This window comes from Medicago sativa, chromosome 3, assembly GCF_051527215.1.
Source record: "Medicago sativa cultivar Bolivia chromosome 3, Bolivia_mono, whole genome shotgun sequence".
Classification (NCBI taxonomy): domain Eukaryota; kingdom Viridiplantae; phylum Streptophyta; class Magnoliopsida; order Fabales; family Fabaceae; genus Medicago; species Medicago sativa.
In genome coordinates, this window is record NC_140751.1 from 10402492 (window position 1) to 10419937 (window position 17446).

General features: G+C 33.8%; 1 protein-coding gene across 1 annotated transcript; it reads right to left on the reverse strand.

Moving 5' to 3' along the window:
- Positions 1–10138: 10138 nt before the first annotated feature.
- LOC146935618 (putative disease resistance RPP13-like protein 1) lies at positions 10139–16203 on the reverse strand. The gene is made up of 3 exons (XM_085750769.1): positions 11941–16203; positions 11609–11837; positions 10139–10745 (listed from the first exon to the last, which is right to left on the reverse strand). Exon 1 carries the CDS (start codon positions 15989–15991, stop codon positions 11954–11956), a length of 4038 nt encoding a protein of 1345 aa, XP_085606895.1. The 5' UTR covers positions 15992–16203; the 3' UTR covers positions 10139–10745; positions 11609–11837; positions 11941–11953.
- Positions 16204–17446: the final 1243 nt, after the last annotated feature.

Consider the following 17446-nt stretch of genomic DNA (forward strand, 5'->3'; position numbering starts at 1 on the left):
TTTTAGTAAGTGTGTGGAAAGATATGAAACTTGAGGAACCAAAAGAGGAATCATTGAGAGATGACATTGAGGCAAGCTAAGGTTTACAAAAAAAGGAGATCCTTAGAAAATCAAAGGCTAATGATCAATTTATTTTAAGGATAGAAATTATAGTTGGGAAACAATTGTAAACACATTGGGTAGAGAAATCATTGAGTCTCTTGGCCACATGAAGGAATTCGAGAAAATGGTAGAAATTAAGGTTTATTTTTAGAGAACTTGTTGAAATCTAATTTCTTCTAACCCTTGTTTCTCTTTGTAAAGAATTTTTTGATAATGAATTTGAGAGATCTCTCTCCCCCATATCATGTCAGTATCAGACTGAACTAGGTAGCAATATTGTGTATTGTTCATCTTCTATACTACTTTTTTTTATCATGTCGTCCTTCAATTCAATTGTGGTTTTGCTTTACATTGTTGTTGGATATGTTGTTATCGCTTGTGATTGTTTTGGTTATTAATTACTGTTAACCCTTCTTCACACATCAAAATATTGGTGTGAATTTTTTTATCTTAATTCACAGCAAAATTACTAAGAGAAGATTAACTCATGGACATTGTTGAGTTTTGACACATTCAAAGCCTATTTAGAGGTAGCACTTGGGTGACATTGTGGTTGGTGATATTGGTGACATTGACCAACCACAATGTCACATGTGGCTTTCTTCTCTCTCTTTCACAAGGTTTTTTTTGTACACTTGTGACATTATGGTTGACTAGTGTTATCAATGTCACCAACCACAATATCACCCAAGTGCTACCCCAATTTAGGGACCATAGTGACACTTTGCTCACACAATATGAGGACAAAATATGCATATTTACTCCTTTCAAATATTTTGGGCTAAGATATTTTGGGGCATGTGGGTGAGGAAGGTATGGGTAGTGGGGTGTGACAAATGGACTTCAATGGAGAATAGTGGAAGATAACAGACTGTACTCCATTCGGTTTTGTAGGCAACTATCTGCTTGGCCAAAATCAAGTTTCATAAATTCAGCGTGTAAATAGCACCTTCCATTATATACTATGATTTTAGACATGTATGTTTGGAGGAATTGATTGAATACTTTAAAATATTGCTCTAAAGAAAGCTAGTTTGTGGGCTAGATAATGGAAGAAGATTCAATACATACTTTTGGGCTCTTAGTATGATTTCCAAGAGTAGTGCAGAATCCTTTACTCACATGGGATATCTAATTGTCAACTAATAAACTAGTTATAATAAACCAATAAAATTTTATCAGTGTGTATTTGAATATACACTAGTGTTGATGATGCAGATTGCTAGTAGGTGATGTCGATAATGAAAGAATACAATTTATAAGTAATAACTAGCTAGAATCTTTGCTAAAAAAAAAAAAAACTAGTTAGAATAAATTTAAGGGAAAAATGTCACAAGTCATAACTTTACCGTTAAAAATGTCGAAACAGCTAGGTTCAAACCCCATTTTTTAACGTGAGTGAGTTTTCAATGACTATTGTCATTTCGTCTATTTAAAAAAAATTATGGCAATTTTTTTTACACATATTTTTTGAAAGAACATACTACACATATATTCTTTTCCGTTGAGTTAATCATTTTTTCGTGTCAAGTTAGTCATTTATGTTTAAAACATCAAGGTTCAAATTTTATTTTTTTTATATATGCATATCACCAAAAATCATACTCAACCATTTAAAAATATAAACTATATTTTCAATTAATCGAGATAACATTTAAATTACAACAAAACAACCATAATTTCCTAAAAAAAACAAAACAACCATAATTACAAGGTGTTCTTCTCTTGTTGTCGTATCTCACAAGCCAGAAAAAATGGCCCAGATGTGGGGGTTGTGCAAGTACCATAATGCACCATAGGGTTCAATAAATCCATTATTAGTTTTTCCTCAAATTTTAACTGTTAAGAAACGTTTTAAAATTTTGAAGCGTTAGCAATTGCGATCACAATGTGATTCTTGAAATTACGAAAAAATGACGGTCTCGAGTAGGTAGGTAATACGGTTGGTGAGTTAAGGAATATCGAATAAATTCTAAGCAATAGTAAATTCGAGATTCAATATTTAAAAAACTAACAAAACCACTTCCATTTGTTTGTAAAAAAAAAAAATTCAGATTTTAATACATAACACATTAATTGTGGTTGCAGAATTTATTTAAAAGACTTGGTGTATATTTTTTTTTAAGAAGGTAAACTAACCTATCCAGGGAATAGAATCAGAGACCTTGGAAACCAGAGACCGTAATTTCAGTTGAGTTGCTCTTGTCCCCTTTCATTCTATTCTTGGATTTACCTTCTCACGGGTGGGGTTGCTTCATCAGTTCAATCAATGTCACAAATCATAAAACAAACTCAGACTAACATAGACATTCAATGTTACCCTTCAATAATGTTACCCATTTATTCATTTTAAAAGATGATTTTTTTTCTTTTCTTTTCAAGTAGTCTAATGACTGGAATTCACCTTTTTTGAAATGAATAAATGAGATGTCTGAGGTTCGAAACTCGGACCCTGCATATAACAATGCATGTCCCTGCCAACTAAACTATACTCACGAGGACAAAAAAAATGAATTTCTAACCATACCAAATGATAAAAATAAAAAATATAATTTTAATTATTACAAAGGTTTTTTTTAGTGTACAAATATTTTCGGACCGACATGACACATGCTCTGGAAGGGTGGGAATATACTCATAATTAAGGTCATGACTGAGTCTCCCTCAAAAAAAAAAAAAGGTCATGACTGAGTCTGATGGGATCTTTATACTAATCTTTATTATAAGATAAAGATAAGATACGATTTTTTAATTTACAAAATAAAGCTTAGCATCATGTCCCCCAAATTGCAAATTGAACCCATTATAAAGTACATTTAATTTAAGTGTATTTGCGAGAAGGAAATTGATATGAAATTTTTTATGTTCAAAAAGCATTCCTAAATCTTAAGTATTAGTGCAGAAATGATTAGACCAGAGAAAAATTTGTTCAAGTGTAAATATTTCTCATGTATCATTACTTTGGTTTAATTAAAAATCAGTACTTATACATACACAATAGCGTATTGTTTCTATTGTAGGACCTCATAAATGGGACCTAACTCATATAATTGTGATGAGTTTATTCCAAAAACTAATTGTGTCGGCATCATGAAAAATTCAAGAATCCGAGACAACCACACATAGATCCCCACTAAGTAGACAAGTGGTAAACTTGTTTTGTAGGCTATGAATTTTAGTTGTAGGCTATGAATTTTAGTAACAGAACTAGGTACAAACCCGTGCTTCGCACGGGTTCAATAACGTATTCGATAAAAAAAATTCGAAAGAAGAGATGTTAAAACGATGGAACATTGTGATTCATCATAAAATATGTATGGGCTGATTAAGAGAGCATATAATCAGTTTATGAGATTAGAAATTGACATAATATTTATGATGAAAACAATTGGAACCAATGATGTGTGAATTTACATATTATCCAAAATTATAAAAAAGAGTGTTGTTATTATAGAGTTACCAAAAAATGATTGATACCCATATTTACATCAAATGAAATCAAGCAAAGAAGTAACATCAGTGAGTGAAGATAATCTAGTCTAGGATTAGAGTTAAGGTGATTTGTTGAAAGTGCGGATCATGAACACCAAATCTTTATTTGGAAACGACTTGAACGTGCATATTTTTAGATGGCTTCTCTAGATCAAAAATTAACTTATCACATACCTCTAACATATGTTCTCGGCAAAATTTGAACCATTGGCCGCCTAAGTATTTTTTGTAACTTGCTCTCTTTGCTGTTATCAAGCGACACTTATACCTTTTTTGAGCTTGTTTGTCGATGAGTGTGATTGTTTTCCATGTTCCTTTTAGAAATGTCATGGATATCTCATTTGAGAAGTGCTAGGTATAAAACAAATTGCAATGTTAAATAGAAGTTACATATATGTACATTTCTAAAACATTTACCAAAGCATTATAAAGATTTACTGTAGGAAAAGAGCATGTTTTATTTTGTTCAAGAGATTAGGAAAACAACATTACAATTAACATAATACTAATTGGAACCAATGAAGGAACCAACAATGTGCAGATTAACGTTACATAATAGTTAGGTTTATAAAAGAGATTGCAAGTTTCATAGACTAACCAAAAAGGGATTTTTGCCAATATTTACACCAAACAAAATGAAAAGAACAAATGACATCTCAAAGTCAAAATAGTTTACGACTACAGTCCAAAGCGATACGTCAAAATAGTAGAAGTTCAAATAGTTCAACAACAAAGATCTACTTTGGAGCAACTCGAATTTGCTAGTTCTTCTGTGACTTTTCGAGATCAAAGATGAGCTTACCACCTTCTTCCATCACTCGTTTTCTGCAGAAATTGAACCACTGGCCACCCAAGTAATTTTCATAGCTTGCTCTATCGGCAGTAATGAGGTGACAGTTATAGTGTCTCTGTGTCTGGTCATCAAAGAGAGTTATTGTTTTACGCTTTCCTTTTAGAATTGTTCTTGACACCTCGTTTGAGAAATGCTAAACAGAAAAATAACTGCAATATTAGTCTAATGCATATTTACATGGATAAGATGTATGCGAATATAGTTACATATAATTTATAAAATAAAGGTAGCATAACTGATTTTAAGCTAAAGAAAATGTAGCATGACTTCTAATTTATCTTCCTATTATCTTCCTATAAAGTCTAGATAAATGCATGCATGTACATTATATGTACCCCACTGACCAATTAACATTGTTGAAACAAATGGAAATTAAGCATCACTTACTCATGTGCATATATAGCTAGCACCATTTGACATTGATGTCTTCGAACATTTGGTGCAACTCTCATAATACAATCCAAACTGGTTAGGATTGAATTTAGTTGTTTTCCAAATAGTGATGCAGTGTGTTTCCTAACACAAATTATGCACATGAAATAAAGAATAATGCAATATGTATTTTTAATTTGTGCGTAAAAAAACTCAAAGCATGTTTGTGCATAAAGAAAAGCAGACATTGACTAAGTTTATAAATTCAGCAATTGGCCTAACCTGGGACAGTTTGGAAAAATCGTTGTACGAAGTACGTTGAGAAGAAATCGAACTCTGACTTAAGTTCTAACTGAAGCTTTGACTCTGAGCTTGAGAAGTGTTAAGGTCACGACAACAATTCAAGAAACATGGTGAAAAAACAATCAAATCGGATTGTGAAATAATAAGTTACTCTAACACTGTATTGTGAAATCATAATGCAAACTTACTAAGTCTTAAACTTCTCAACAACCGGATGATGTAGGTTGATGAGCAGCCTCGAACCTGACCAATTGTTACATATATTTGGGTTGCCATTGACTACAAAATGGAAGCAAAGAACTCAAGGTAAATAGATGGTAAATGATAAAGCTACGGAGTATTTTTCCCATAGTGTTACATCAAGTATATTCTCACTACATAAGGAAAGACATCTTTCGGGTCATTATCAAACTTATACAAAATCCTAACATCTGATGCTGACAAAATAGAAAATAATACCTTTTCTATTTAGCAATGTTTGGTTTTTTTGAATAAGAAAAAGATATGCATAGTTTGTTACGATATAAATGTGCAATATATATATATATATATATATATATATATATATATATATATATATATATATATATATATATATAAGACAAGCATAATTTTTTTAGGTATCAATACCTTTTTTGAAGAAAAGACATCTACAATTTTACTTTTAATTAAAATTAAAATTTTATAAAAATTATACGCATTAGCGTAACTAAAAAACAGACACACATAAAGTATTACTCGAAACGCTAATATGTGTGTCTGTATATTTGCGAGGTTGAAGAAAGAAAATAAAAATATTTTGTATCATTAAATGATAGCGTGAATAAAAATATTTGTGAGGTTGTTATGATTAAACGATATTTAAATTAAATATATAAGTGATAAAAAGATAATAAAATTTCTTTTAAAAAAAGGTAATAAAATTAAATGGAACGTCCTTAAAAAAATTAAATGGAACAACTAAAAAAAATTAAATGGAAGAAAAAAACATATTGTAATATAATATTAGAAAATAAAAGAAAAGGTTCCCAACGTGAATTGAAGAGAGATGCTTGTGAAATAAATTGTGGAGAAGTAGTTTTTTGAAGTAGCATTCAACAAGTTTTGGACAAAGCTCATTCCATTCAATTTTATGCATTAAAAAAGTACCATTTTTAGTAAGTACTTAATTGATATTGTACTTGGCCTAACTTCTCCTTAAAAATGTAGAGAAGTTGAAAAAAAAAACCGGGTCAAACGGTATCTTAATCTCCCACAATGGCAGTGTAGAAGCAACTGAATTTAGGAGAAAAAAAATTAGAAAATAGTTAAAAATAAAAAAATTGGAAAATAGTCAAAAGTTTTTAAAAATATGAAAATTGGAAAATATTTAAAAAAAATCGGTGAGGTAGCACTCAACCAAGCAATAATAAAAAAATTATATGCATTAACGTAACAAAAAACAGACAGACGGACATAAAATATTACTTTAAACGTTAATGTGCGTGTGTATATATTCGCGAGGTTGAAGAAAAGAAATAAAAATATTTGGTATCATTAAATGACAGTGTGAATAAAAATATTTTTGAGGTTGTGATGATTAAGCAATATTGAAATTAAATATATAAGTGATAAAAAGACAATAAAATTCTTTTGAGAAAAAGATAATAAAATTAAATGGAACGGTTCAAAAAAATAAAATAAAATAAAGTTAAATGAAAAGAAAAAATATTGAAATATAATATTAAAAAATAAAAGAAAAAGGTTCCCAGCGTGAGTTGAAAAGAGGTGTTTGTAAAATATATTGTCGAGAAGTAGTTTTTTAAAGTATCATTCAACAACTTTTGGCCAAAGCTCATTCCATTCAATTTTATGCATTAAAAAAAGTTTCCTTTCTAGTAAGTGCTTAATTGATATTGTGTTTGACCTAACTTCTCCTTAAAAATGTAGAGAAGTAAAAAAAAAATCGGGTCAAACGGTATCTTAATCTCCCACAACGGCAGTGTAGAAGCAACTGAATTTGGGAGAAAAAATTGGAAAATAGTTAAAAATAAAAAACTTGGAAAATAGTTAAAAGTTTTTAAAAATATAAAAATTGGAAAATAGTTAAAAAAAATCGCTGAGGTAGCACTCAACCAAGAAACACTAAAAAAAATTATATGCATCAGTGTAACAAAACACACAGACAGACGGACATAAAATATTACTCTAAACGTTAATGTGTGTGTGTAAATATTTGCGAGGTTGAAGAAAGGAAATAAAAGTATTTGGTATCATTAAATGACAGTGTGAATAAAAATATTTGTGAGGTTGTGATGTTTAAACAATATTGAAATTAAATGACAGTGTGAATAAAAATATTTGTGAGGTTGTGATGATTAAACAATATTGAAATTAAAATAATTGATAGTGTGTTTGACCGAACTTCTTCTTAAAAATGTAGAGAAGTTGGAAAAAAAAACCGGGTCAAACGATACCTTAATCTCCCACAACGGCAATGTAGAAGCAACTGAATTTGGGTGAAAAAATTGAAAAATAGTTAAAAAAATAAAAATTGGAAAATAGTTAAAAGTTATTAAAAATATAAAAATTATAAAATAATTAAAAAAATGGTGAGGGGCAAAATGGGAAATGCACCCTAAAAATGATGAGGTGGCACTAACCACACCCCATCAATAGGAAATTACTAAAATGCCCCTCATTGGGGCAAAATGGTAAAATCATAGGGATTTATCTTTTTAATATAGTAAGTAGATTCAAATCTTATAATTAGTGAAGTTTAATAACAAATCTGATTATTTTTAAGGGTTGTTTTGTTCATTTCACTTTCAAATATTTTTTCCATGAATGATAGATTTTTAGAATTTGGGTTGTGGCCAACTGAATCCTACAATATTGATTTGTAAGATTGAATTGTCGCTATTTATAAAGTTATATCTAGATCGAATCTTTTTTAATATGTGACTCTTAATACATCCATCATCCACGGCCTCCAACATGATCTGAGTGCTCAGATAGTAGTGATGAACTAAAATACGCTATGATACTATATTAGAAATCTCATGAATTTCAAGCAGAGACGGATGTACTCCTTGTGGATTGGGGGCAACTGCCTAAATCTTTTTTTAACTAATTAGGCTTAATCTTATATTATGCAAACATTTCTTTCTTGTGGGATATTATAAGTTTAAAGAAGACACACAATATGACAATATGACCCTTGATGAATTAAGAGGACTAAGAGTGTACCAATGACAAAGTAATTATATTCTAGGGGAAGCAAAAAGAATGCTATCAGTTAGAAGAAATTTCTCGTGAAAAGGTTCAACTTCAAGTGGGTAACCCCTTGCTTTTAAAGATTAGTGTTAACAAGAGAACTGCATTAGTAAACACATGATTGCCATTTCTTCATCCATGTTTTCAGAAATTTAATTAGCAATCATTTTGTTGTGATATATTGTATTGTTGCTACTTGTTGAACTCGTGACATCTTTACAGGTCAAGAAAAGGAATCAAACTTCAATGTATTTGAAATTGTTAGACTAGTAACTCCGGTTCGAAAGAAAACAGATACAGGTCAAGAAAAAGAATCAAACTTCAGTGGATTGTGCATACCTCTCCGACTGTAGAGCGACTACAGTACCTTTGTATTTATAAAACTTAGGGTTTGCAGAGTACAATTTATCAGAGCGGCTCAACTCGAGTGACTTGCCCACTTATCAATAAACTATGAGTCATACTCAACAAAAATCTACAAAAGATGGCGCTGTAGTGTCTCCAACAGAACTAGGCAGACTTTTGCTATGCTCAACTAAATTCTCGAGTGTTGCCATTATGGCCCTTCTGTGTTCCTTTCTGAATGTGTCAAATATAGGATGAATTTGTCTTGGTTTCTGTGAAGGATCTCTCTACAGAGGCATGGACATTCTCCGAACATCATTTGGATTTGCAGGGAAAATCATTGGATGAATCAACCTCTAGATGAGCAAACACAAACCTAGCATAAATATAAATGGAGATACCGTGTCAAGTTTATTTATAATTGAAGAAAGAAGTAACTAGAAGCAACAAAATTATATTAAATCATCAAATTGACATGCATTTCAATTTTCTTTCATAAATTTCTTACAAATAGAACCAAGTTCTTCGGCCTTTGAATTGATGGAGCACAAAAGCTAAAAGTCTCAAACTACTATTTATGAAACAATTTTATTATCGGTCAGTCACTTTATGAACCACATCTATTACTTTCTCTAGAGGCTACATAGTCGCATTTAAGGAGAAAAAGGAACTGATCAGTAGAAGGATTATAAGAAAAAGGAAATTATCAGAACCAGGAAGTTGAAACTTGAAAGAATTGATGATGCATTTTCCGGCAACATGTTACAATTTTCAAAGCAACTAAACTTGATAGGACAAACTGAGTACAAAAAGTACCTGTGTCTTATATTCCATCGCAGAAGCATCTGTGCAAGCAAGGCATCTGTTCTGTTAATACAATTTCTCCTACTTTAAGAAGAAATTGTAAGATACAAAGCATATAGAATTTGTAGGAAATTAGTTGCATTTTATGATCTGTCACATATTACACATTGTCTCATACTTGAAAAACTTTGCAAAGCACCATACTTTCTTGGTTGATCAAAATCAACTGCCAAAACAAACCATAGCATAATTCCAAAAGGGAAATATATAACTGAATTTTTTCTGTATACAGTCATGAGTCAAACCCAGGAGATTAACATTTCTCTAATGCTTAAGATTATTGCTTCACGAAAATTTAATTAATTAATAATGAAAGATACAAACATACAATAAAAAGCAAAACATACAATGAAAGATTAACATAAATGAAAGATTGCAAGAAGTATTTTGCAGTTTAAGTCTTCAAGTAAGCAAAACAAAGCATCAAAGTACCACAATAAATAGTGTTGTATTTGTAAGACAAATCACGGCAATAAACTTAGATGTGTGGAGCAAGTATCAATGACAACCAACAAGTAATAATAAACAACAAAGTGTAAAGAAAAACCACAGTCAAAGCAAGAGCAGAGATGAAGAGAATGGAGAAACAAATACACCAAGATTTGGTTACCCAGTTCGGCCCAACAATGACCTACATCTGGGGGAGAGAGATCTCTCCAATCCACTATCAATGAGTTTCTTACAAAGAGATACAAAAGAGGTTATAAGAAATTAACTTTTACAAGTTCTCCAAGAACAACCTAATTTCTACCCATTTCCCAATCTCTTCCCATGAACAAGAGAACTTCAGGTGTTTACAATGTTTCCCAGCCCATAATCTCATCCAAAGACACTCAAATCTTAGCCTCTAAGTTTCCTAAAGTTTCCCCCTTTGGTTTCATAAGATCTTCCAAAAATGAGTGAAAAATGTTGTTTGTAACAGAACCTGTCTTGTAGAATGCCAAGGCGCCCCTGCCTGTCTGCCTTGCATGTGTATTGTGTGCTGTAGCATGCCTTGCGTGTGCGGGAATGCGCAAGTTGTATGATGCAGTACTGGAATCAACGAAAATGCTTCAAAAAAAAATGCCAATTTGATCCATCTTCAACAAGCTTCTTGCCAACACAAATCGCACGAAAATCAAAACATATTTTCAGAAAATTTGTAACTCCTTTTCTGTATCTGCAATAAACAAGAAGGTACACCAGCGTAAATAACAGTAACATATAAACTAAAGCAGAGACAATTCATGAAAAAGCTTGCAACTAAGATAACCAAACTATCTCATAAACTATCCACAATAGCAATTGAAATTCAACGCATAACACTATCTCATAAACTTTAAAGTTACATCAATGAAAAAGTTGCTTAATGGATTTAATGCAGCATAAATAGTAACTTCCAGAAAATAAATGATATTGAAATGGAAAAAACAGGAATGTCGAGAATTAATATAAAATCACCTATAACATATTTCTAATTAATCATTTTAAGAAAAAATCATTGGACTTCTAGAGCTCAAAAGGTACAAGTGTCAAACTACTATTTATGTTTCCTTGCCAGCCACATAAACTGAAAAGCAAACAATACAGCAACAATACTATAATACTATTTTTCATGCAAGACCTAGAAACCATGATATTTACATTGGTTGGTGGAAGAACCATGCACAGTAGGGGAGAGTGATCTGGTCTGGTTTCCAATTCTGATGGATTGATTTCCATGTTTATATCCCTTCCCGAGTCTCAACCAGAGGAAATGAAAAAGTAATTCACCAAAAACAGAATCATGCAATGAAACACTTAAACGCAGACAGAGATGCAAAACTTATAGTATTGGTTCCATATGAGTTCAGGATAGTAGACCAAACATAAAAAATTAGCTAACTAGATTTGGTTCATTTATTTAGTTCTCTCTTCGTGATTCTATTAACAAAGAAGAGATATCTTCTTTTTTTACGCATGCCTCACTGTATATATTAACACAGGGAAACAAAAGTTAAAAACCAGCATCACATTGGCAAAGGGTGTGCCATAAAAACTCACATGCAAGTGCAACCGAATAAGAATAGGATGATAGAAACACCAGCATCACAGAGAAAGTAATGATCATTAGACTTGTTGAGCAACCCACTTCTGATCCCTTTGAGAATGTGACATGTCTGCTAGTTGAATTTTCAATCCTTTTCAGTGACCATGGTCAGCAGCAAGAAGAAGAATGAAGAAAAAAAGGGGAAGCATTTTATTTCAGTTTCAACACCAGATGGGCCATAATCTGGAAATGGAAGCAAATGTTATCCATCAAGGTAAGAAATTAAAAATATTTATTGATGGCATATTTATAACAAGAAACATGAAAGTACTATTTGGTGACTCACCAGGATGTGATACTCATGTTATGATTTTGAAGCCGACAAATATGAAGGGAATGTGAGAAATCTTACGCCACTCTTTCCCACGCTTCCTTCGGCAAATTTCTTCCAACAATGGGCAGTTATTGATACGCAGTACTTTAAGAGAGGAAGGCAACTTCCCCTGTTCGGGCAATGACTTGAGCTTGGGAGAATCAGCAATCTCAAGTTTTTGGAGAGAGGTGAGATGTTGAAGCCACTTCCCATCCAAGCATTCTATATCTTCAAGAGAGATCATTAAGGAAACGAGAGAAGTGGGTAGCAATGGAACTTCCATTTTCATCATCGCCTTCACAAGATCATCACCCGTAATACTCAACACTGAAAGAGAAGTGAGACGTTCCCAAGTTGCATTCCACAAAATCCCTCCAACTTTGTATACACTGAGTTCTCGTAAACTGATAGGCAAATCATCTATGGGAAAGTATTGCAGATTTGGAAGGTCATGAATTTCCACATTTTGAAGGATGCCTAGAGTGTTTGTTGGTTCTGGCAGCGAACAAAGCTTCTTACACTCAGACACAGTTAAATGAATGAGGCTAGGAATGGGAAATCCACCCAGGGAAACTGACTCCAGTTCATCACATTTCCTTACTTTTACAGTTCTAAGAAACAAGAGATTATGTTGCGATGTGTCCTCTGCAATTAATATCGATTTTAGGCTTTTACAGTTACAAATATGTAGAGTTTGGAGGAAAGGGAGAAAGCCCAAGGTAAATGATGTCATTGAATTACAACTATAGGATATTTCCAAATTCTCAAGTGATTTGTAACTGTGAGAGAATTCATAAGGAATGAACTCCAAATTACCACAATTCCATATTATGAGAGATTGCAAGGTTTTTGGCAGACTGTCTCTTGGGAAGGATGTTAGAGATGGAATGTCTTTTAAGGTAATCTTTCGAAGAGAATTGAGACCAAGCATCAATTCGCTGAATACATCTGATGATGGGATTGTAATTGTAATGTTGCTTTTATCATCTGAATGCATTGACTCCATTAATAGAGGACACTCTCTTAACTCAAGTTCTCTTAGGGAAGGCAGGTTCTTGGGTGTCATCCCTTTGAGTTTGAGACAATGTTGAAGTGATAGACTTGTAAGACTAGGATGGTTGCCCGGTATGTTTCCTTTGAGTTTCGGACAATTATATAGTGACAAACGTGCAAGGCTAGGAAACTTTGTAGATGTACCTCCAATTAGCTTCCATTCCTCCCACCCTTGCATATCCCGACACTGTAAAGTCTCCAAGGAGAGAAATGGTTGAAACAAAGGAGAATTACTACTTCCATAGAACTCTCTACCAAGTGTCTTTACTGAGTGCATGCCTTCAATATGGAGTTCTTTTAGATTACTTAATTGTCCAAGGGGTACGTTTCCTTTGAGTTTCGGACACTTTCGAAGTGACAGACGTGTTAGACGAGGAAACTCTGTAGATGTACCTCCTGTCAACTTCCATTCTTTCCACTCCAGCATTGTATGAAATTCAAGAGTCTCCAATAAAGGAAATGGTTGAAACAAAGGAGAACCACTTCCATAGAACTCAATACCAATACTCTTGACTGATTTCATCTCGACAATAAAGAGCTTCTTAAGATTACCTAATTGCCCCAAGGGTGGCAACCTTGGACAATTATCACAGTGTGAAATCTTCAAACACACCATGTTGCCAAATAATGGACCACCCAACCAACTCGGAAAGTTGTTTCCACCATAGCCATAGATGGTGAGATTCTTCAAATTTGTCGATGGACATAACTGTTCAAATACAACACACTGTATTTGTGAATTTAAAGGAGTAGTGTTATTCCAATTTAGTTCCAACTTTTCAATTTCATTTTTCGACATCAATTTTGCTTGAAAAGCATGGGATGGGTTAGTTACATTTTGAAGTTCTGAGATGAAAAGGCTTCCCCGTAGATGGGAATATTTTCCTATATCTGCAATCTTCAACCCAACATCCTCAGAGCTGACAACAAAGTCCGACAAGGTTTGTAGATTTTCTAGTTTGGATATTTGTTCAGGAATTTCCTTCAATCGAGTGCCTCTGATGTCAAGATGGCGTAGATTCACTAATTTCCCCATGTCTTTCGGTAATTCAGTGAGCCTATAACAATATGACAACAATAAGGTTTGTAGATTGTAAAGCTTGCATGTTTCAGAGGGCAACCTTTGGATCTTGGTGCAAGAGAGATTTAAGTATCGCAGGTATATCAAATTTCCAATAGAGTTGGGCAACTCAGTGATATTCTGGTAGTTTGACAGAGACAACACATGTAACTGTTTCATTTGTGGCAGCAACTCATAAACTAACTTCCTCGACACAAAATTGTTAGACAAGGACCTTACTAGTGGCAATGGCAATGGTAGGATTGTTCGTAGACTTTTTAACCCTTGCAAATGGTCAAATTTATCGTATGAGTCATATTCTCCTATATTGTATGACAAATGGCGTACTCTTTCATGTGGCTTCTGTTCGTCCAACCTAATACAATACGAAGATGAAACTATCATAGCCAAATCATTGACGAGATCATGCATTTCAAAGCTTACTTCCAGATCATCAACGGACCTTTGATGTATCAGACACCTTGACACTAGTTCATCAAAGTATTCTTCGGCTACCTTTTCCCAACTTTTCTCATTTTTGGGCTGAGGTACTAAACCTTCTGCAATCCACAACTGAACTACCATATTTTTCTCTAAGATTGAGTTCTTCGGAAAAATTGAACAGTAAGCAAAGCATCCTTTTAAAGGAGCAGGAAGATAACGATAGCTCAATAGCAGAGATGGTTGCACCTCATCATTTGTCAATTCCCAAATATTACTTTTTAATACATCGTTCCAGTAATCTTGTGATAATTTGGTGCGAAGAAGACCCCCTATTGCTATTGCAGCTAATGGCAAGCCATCGCATTTTTTGGCAATTTCTCTGCCAATATTTTTTAGATCGGATCGTTGTTGGTAGTTACTTGTTGGAAATGCATATTTGGCAAGCAAAGACCAGCAATCATCTCTTTGCAGAGGTTCCAGTTTGTAGATCGGAAGAAAGGTTTGCATGGTTGCTGCAACTCTTTCATTTCTTGTTGTGACGATGACCTTACTCCCTCTTAACCCAACATTAAATATGTCAATCAAACTATTCCAGCAGTCAACATATTTTCCATACCATATGTCATCGAGTACAAGCAAAAACTTTTTACTGCTTAAACTTTCTTGCAATTGCACTTGTAGAATATTCAAGTCATCAGTGTCATTTCTTTTTGAAGTGACGGATTCAAGAATGGTTTTAGTGACAGTGACAACATCAAAATCCTTTGAGATATGTGCCCACCCTCTTACCTCAAATTTCTGCTTCACATCATGGTCATTGTAAAGGAGTTTAGCTAGTGTTGTTTTTCCTAGCCCTCCCATCCCCACAATGGAAATCACTCCTATTTTACTTCGACCATCACTGTCATCATGTGTTAGCAGAAACTCTTTCAGTTTCTTTTTGTCATCCTCTCTACCATAAATAGCAGATTCATCCCCCACAACAGAACTTGTAGGAGTTCCATGCCAGACACTGCTAGAAACACCTTTTAAACCAAGATTCTGGTTGCTCAAATGTTCTAATCTATCAACTAGCTTTTGCAGTTTAGAGTTGATCTTTCTATTAAACATTTTGAAACGATAAGAGAGTTTTTTGAGCACCTTAGTAGAAGCAGTTTGGGTTTCATCCTCACCTTCCACTTTGCGCCGCAAAGCCTCAGTGTTGATTTCGTCAAACAAATCATCAGCTTCAAAGACAGCATCTCGCAGCATATCCAGCCATTGCTTGACAGCAGGGTTGGTGATCTGCTTCTCCTCAGCATCATGAAGTACAGCTTGCAGGCTCAGCAGTGTTACGTTCAGCTTTTCCAACAGTGCAACATCAAGTTTGGTACTCCGAATGAAATCCACGAACTCTTCAGCAACAATTTTTTTCAACAACAGCTCCAAAGAAGCTGCAAGTAGTGCTTCTACCACAATAGTCGCCATAACTTAGTCCACCAAAGCAAGAATAGCTACAGAAATCAGTTTGAAAATAAATGCAGCGTAGAAGAAAATGCAACACGAATAGACTATCTAGATGTACTAAATTCTATAATTGCCACAAAAGTAGATTGAGTGGTGGATTGTTTGTGTCCACTAATTTCCATTTCCTAGTATCTGTCAATAATAATCAGCAAACAAATATCAACCTATCTTTAAGGTGTCAATTGGCAAAGTCGTCACTATCTTGCTTGTCTCTACTTTCTATCCAAAACAAATTTTTTAAGGAATCCAACAGAAAAATTATACTGTCCACATTTTGAAAGGATATAAATTGAAAAATAACTTTCGTTAAATGATTAAACTGACTTAAATATTTGAGTCATTTTAGTTTTAATTCTTATTTTTTTTTTCATTTATTTCTTGTAATTTGAAAATAAAAAAAAAATAAAAACAATATAAAAATGCTATATTGTTTTTTTTTACGCTAAATGCTATATTGTTGGTGTTGTTGAAAAATATAATTTTTATTTTATTTTATTATTGTTTAGGACTGACATGAGGTCCAACAGGAATGGTCCAACACAGTAAATCACACGTCACTCAAATCTGAATCCAGGGAAGGTGCACCAGAAGCTCTGTGCAACTTACCGCGCAGAAGCATGCCCTGGATCAATCTTCACGGTTGTTGCAGCCATAACTAACAGTTTCCGAAGATGACGCCACATATCACGGAGGCATTTATCAAAATCTTCGCCTAAATAAGCGTGACCTTGCATCAAAACCAAGGTACTGTTCATTCATCCATTTTTCGCACACAATCCACCTCTTTCACATATTGAGCACGGGACGGGAGTGCTAATGTGATTCTCCTCCACCGTAGAAGCTTGCATTCCTCCACGCCGGAAAATCCATTTCCACCGCATCGGTAGCCCTTTCTATCGGAGCACCACCACTACATTTCTCTGTTCTACATTGGACATGACATTTGGCACTAGAAGGAGGGGAACACTCACTGATTCCCATCGATTCAAAGGATTACTCCGCCATAACTATTTTTCAGATACGCATTCCTCCGCCCTAACTGTTTTGGTTAAGTGTTCCTCCACCATAACTGTTTCACAGCTACAACTCCAGATACGAAATCATGACCAGAACTCGAGCAAGCGACAACAGCAAATCATCCGCCGCTGTAGAAGTTCAATCCGCGATTCCGACTTTTCAGAATTGTTCGCAATCGATTCTTGCACAGGTGGTTCAAGATGCGAACAATGCCGTAACTTTGCAAAGCACAATACTTTCTTGGTAAATCAAAATCAACTACCAAAACAAAACATAGCATAATCCAAAAGGGATATAAAGAACTGAATACGATCATGAGCTAAACTTGAGAGATTAACATCAAGGTTCTAAAAAACGGTCGCGATCGCGGTCGCGTTAAGGTTGTCGCGATTTCAGACG

Excerpts from the sequence above, each read along its gene's own strand:
- LOC146935618 (XM_085750769.1), bottom strand. The coding sequence starts at position 15,991 with ATGGCGACTATTGTGGTAGAAGCACTACTTGCAGCTTCTTTGGAGCTG.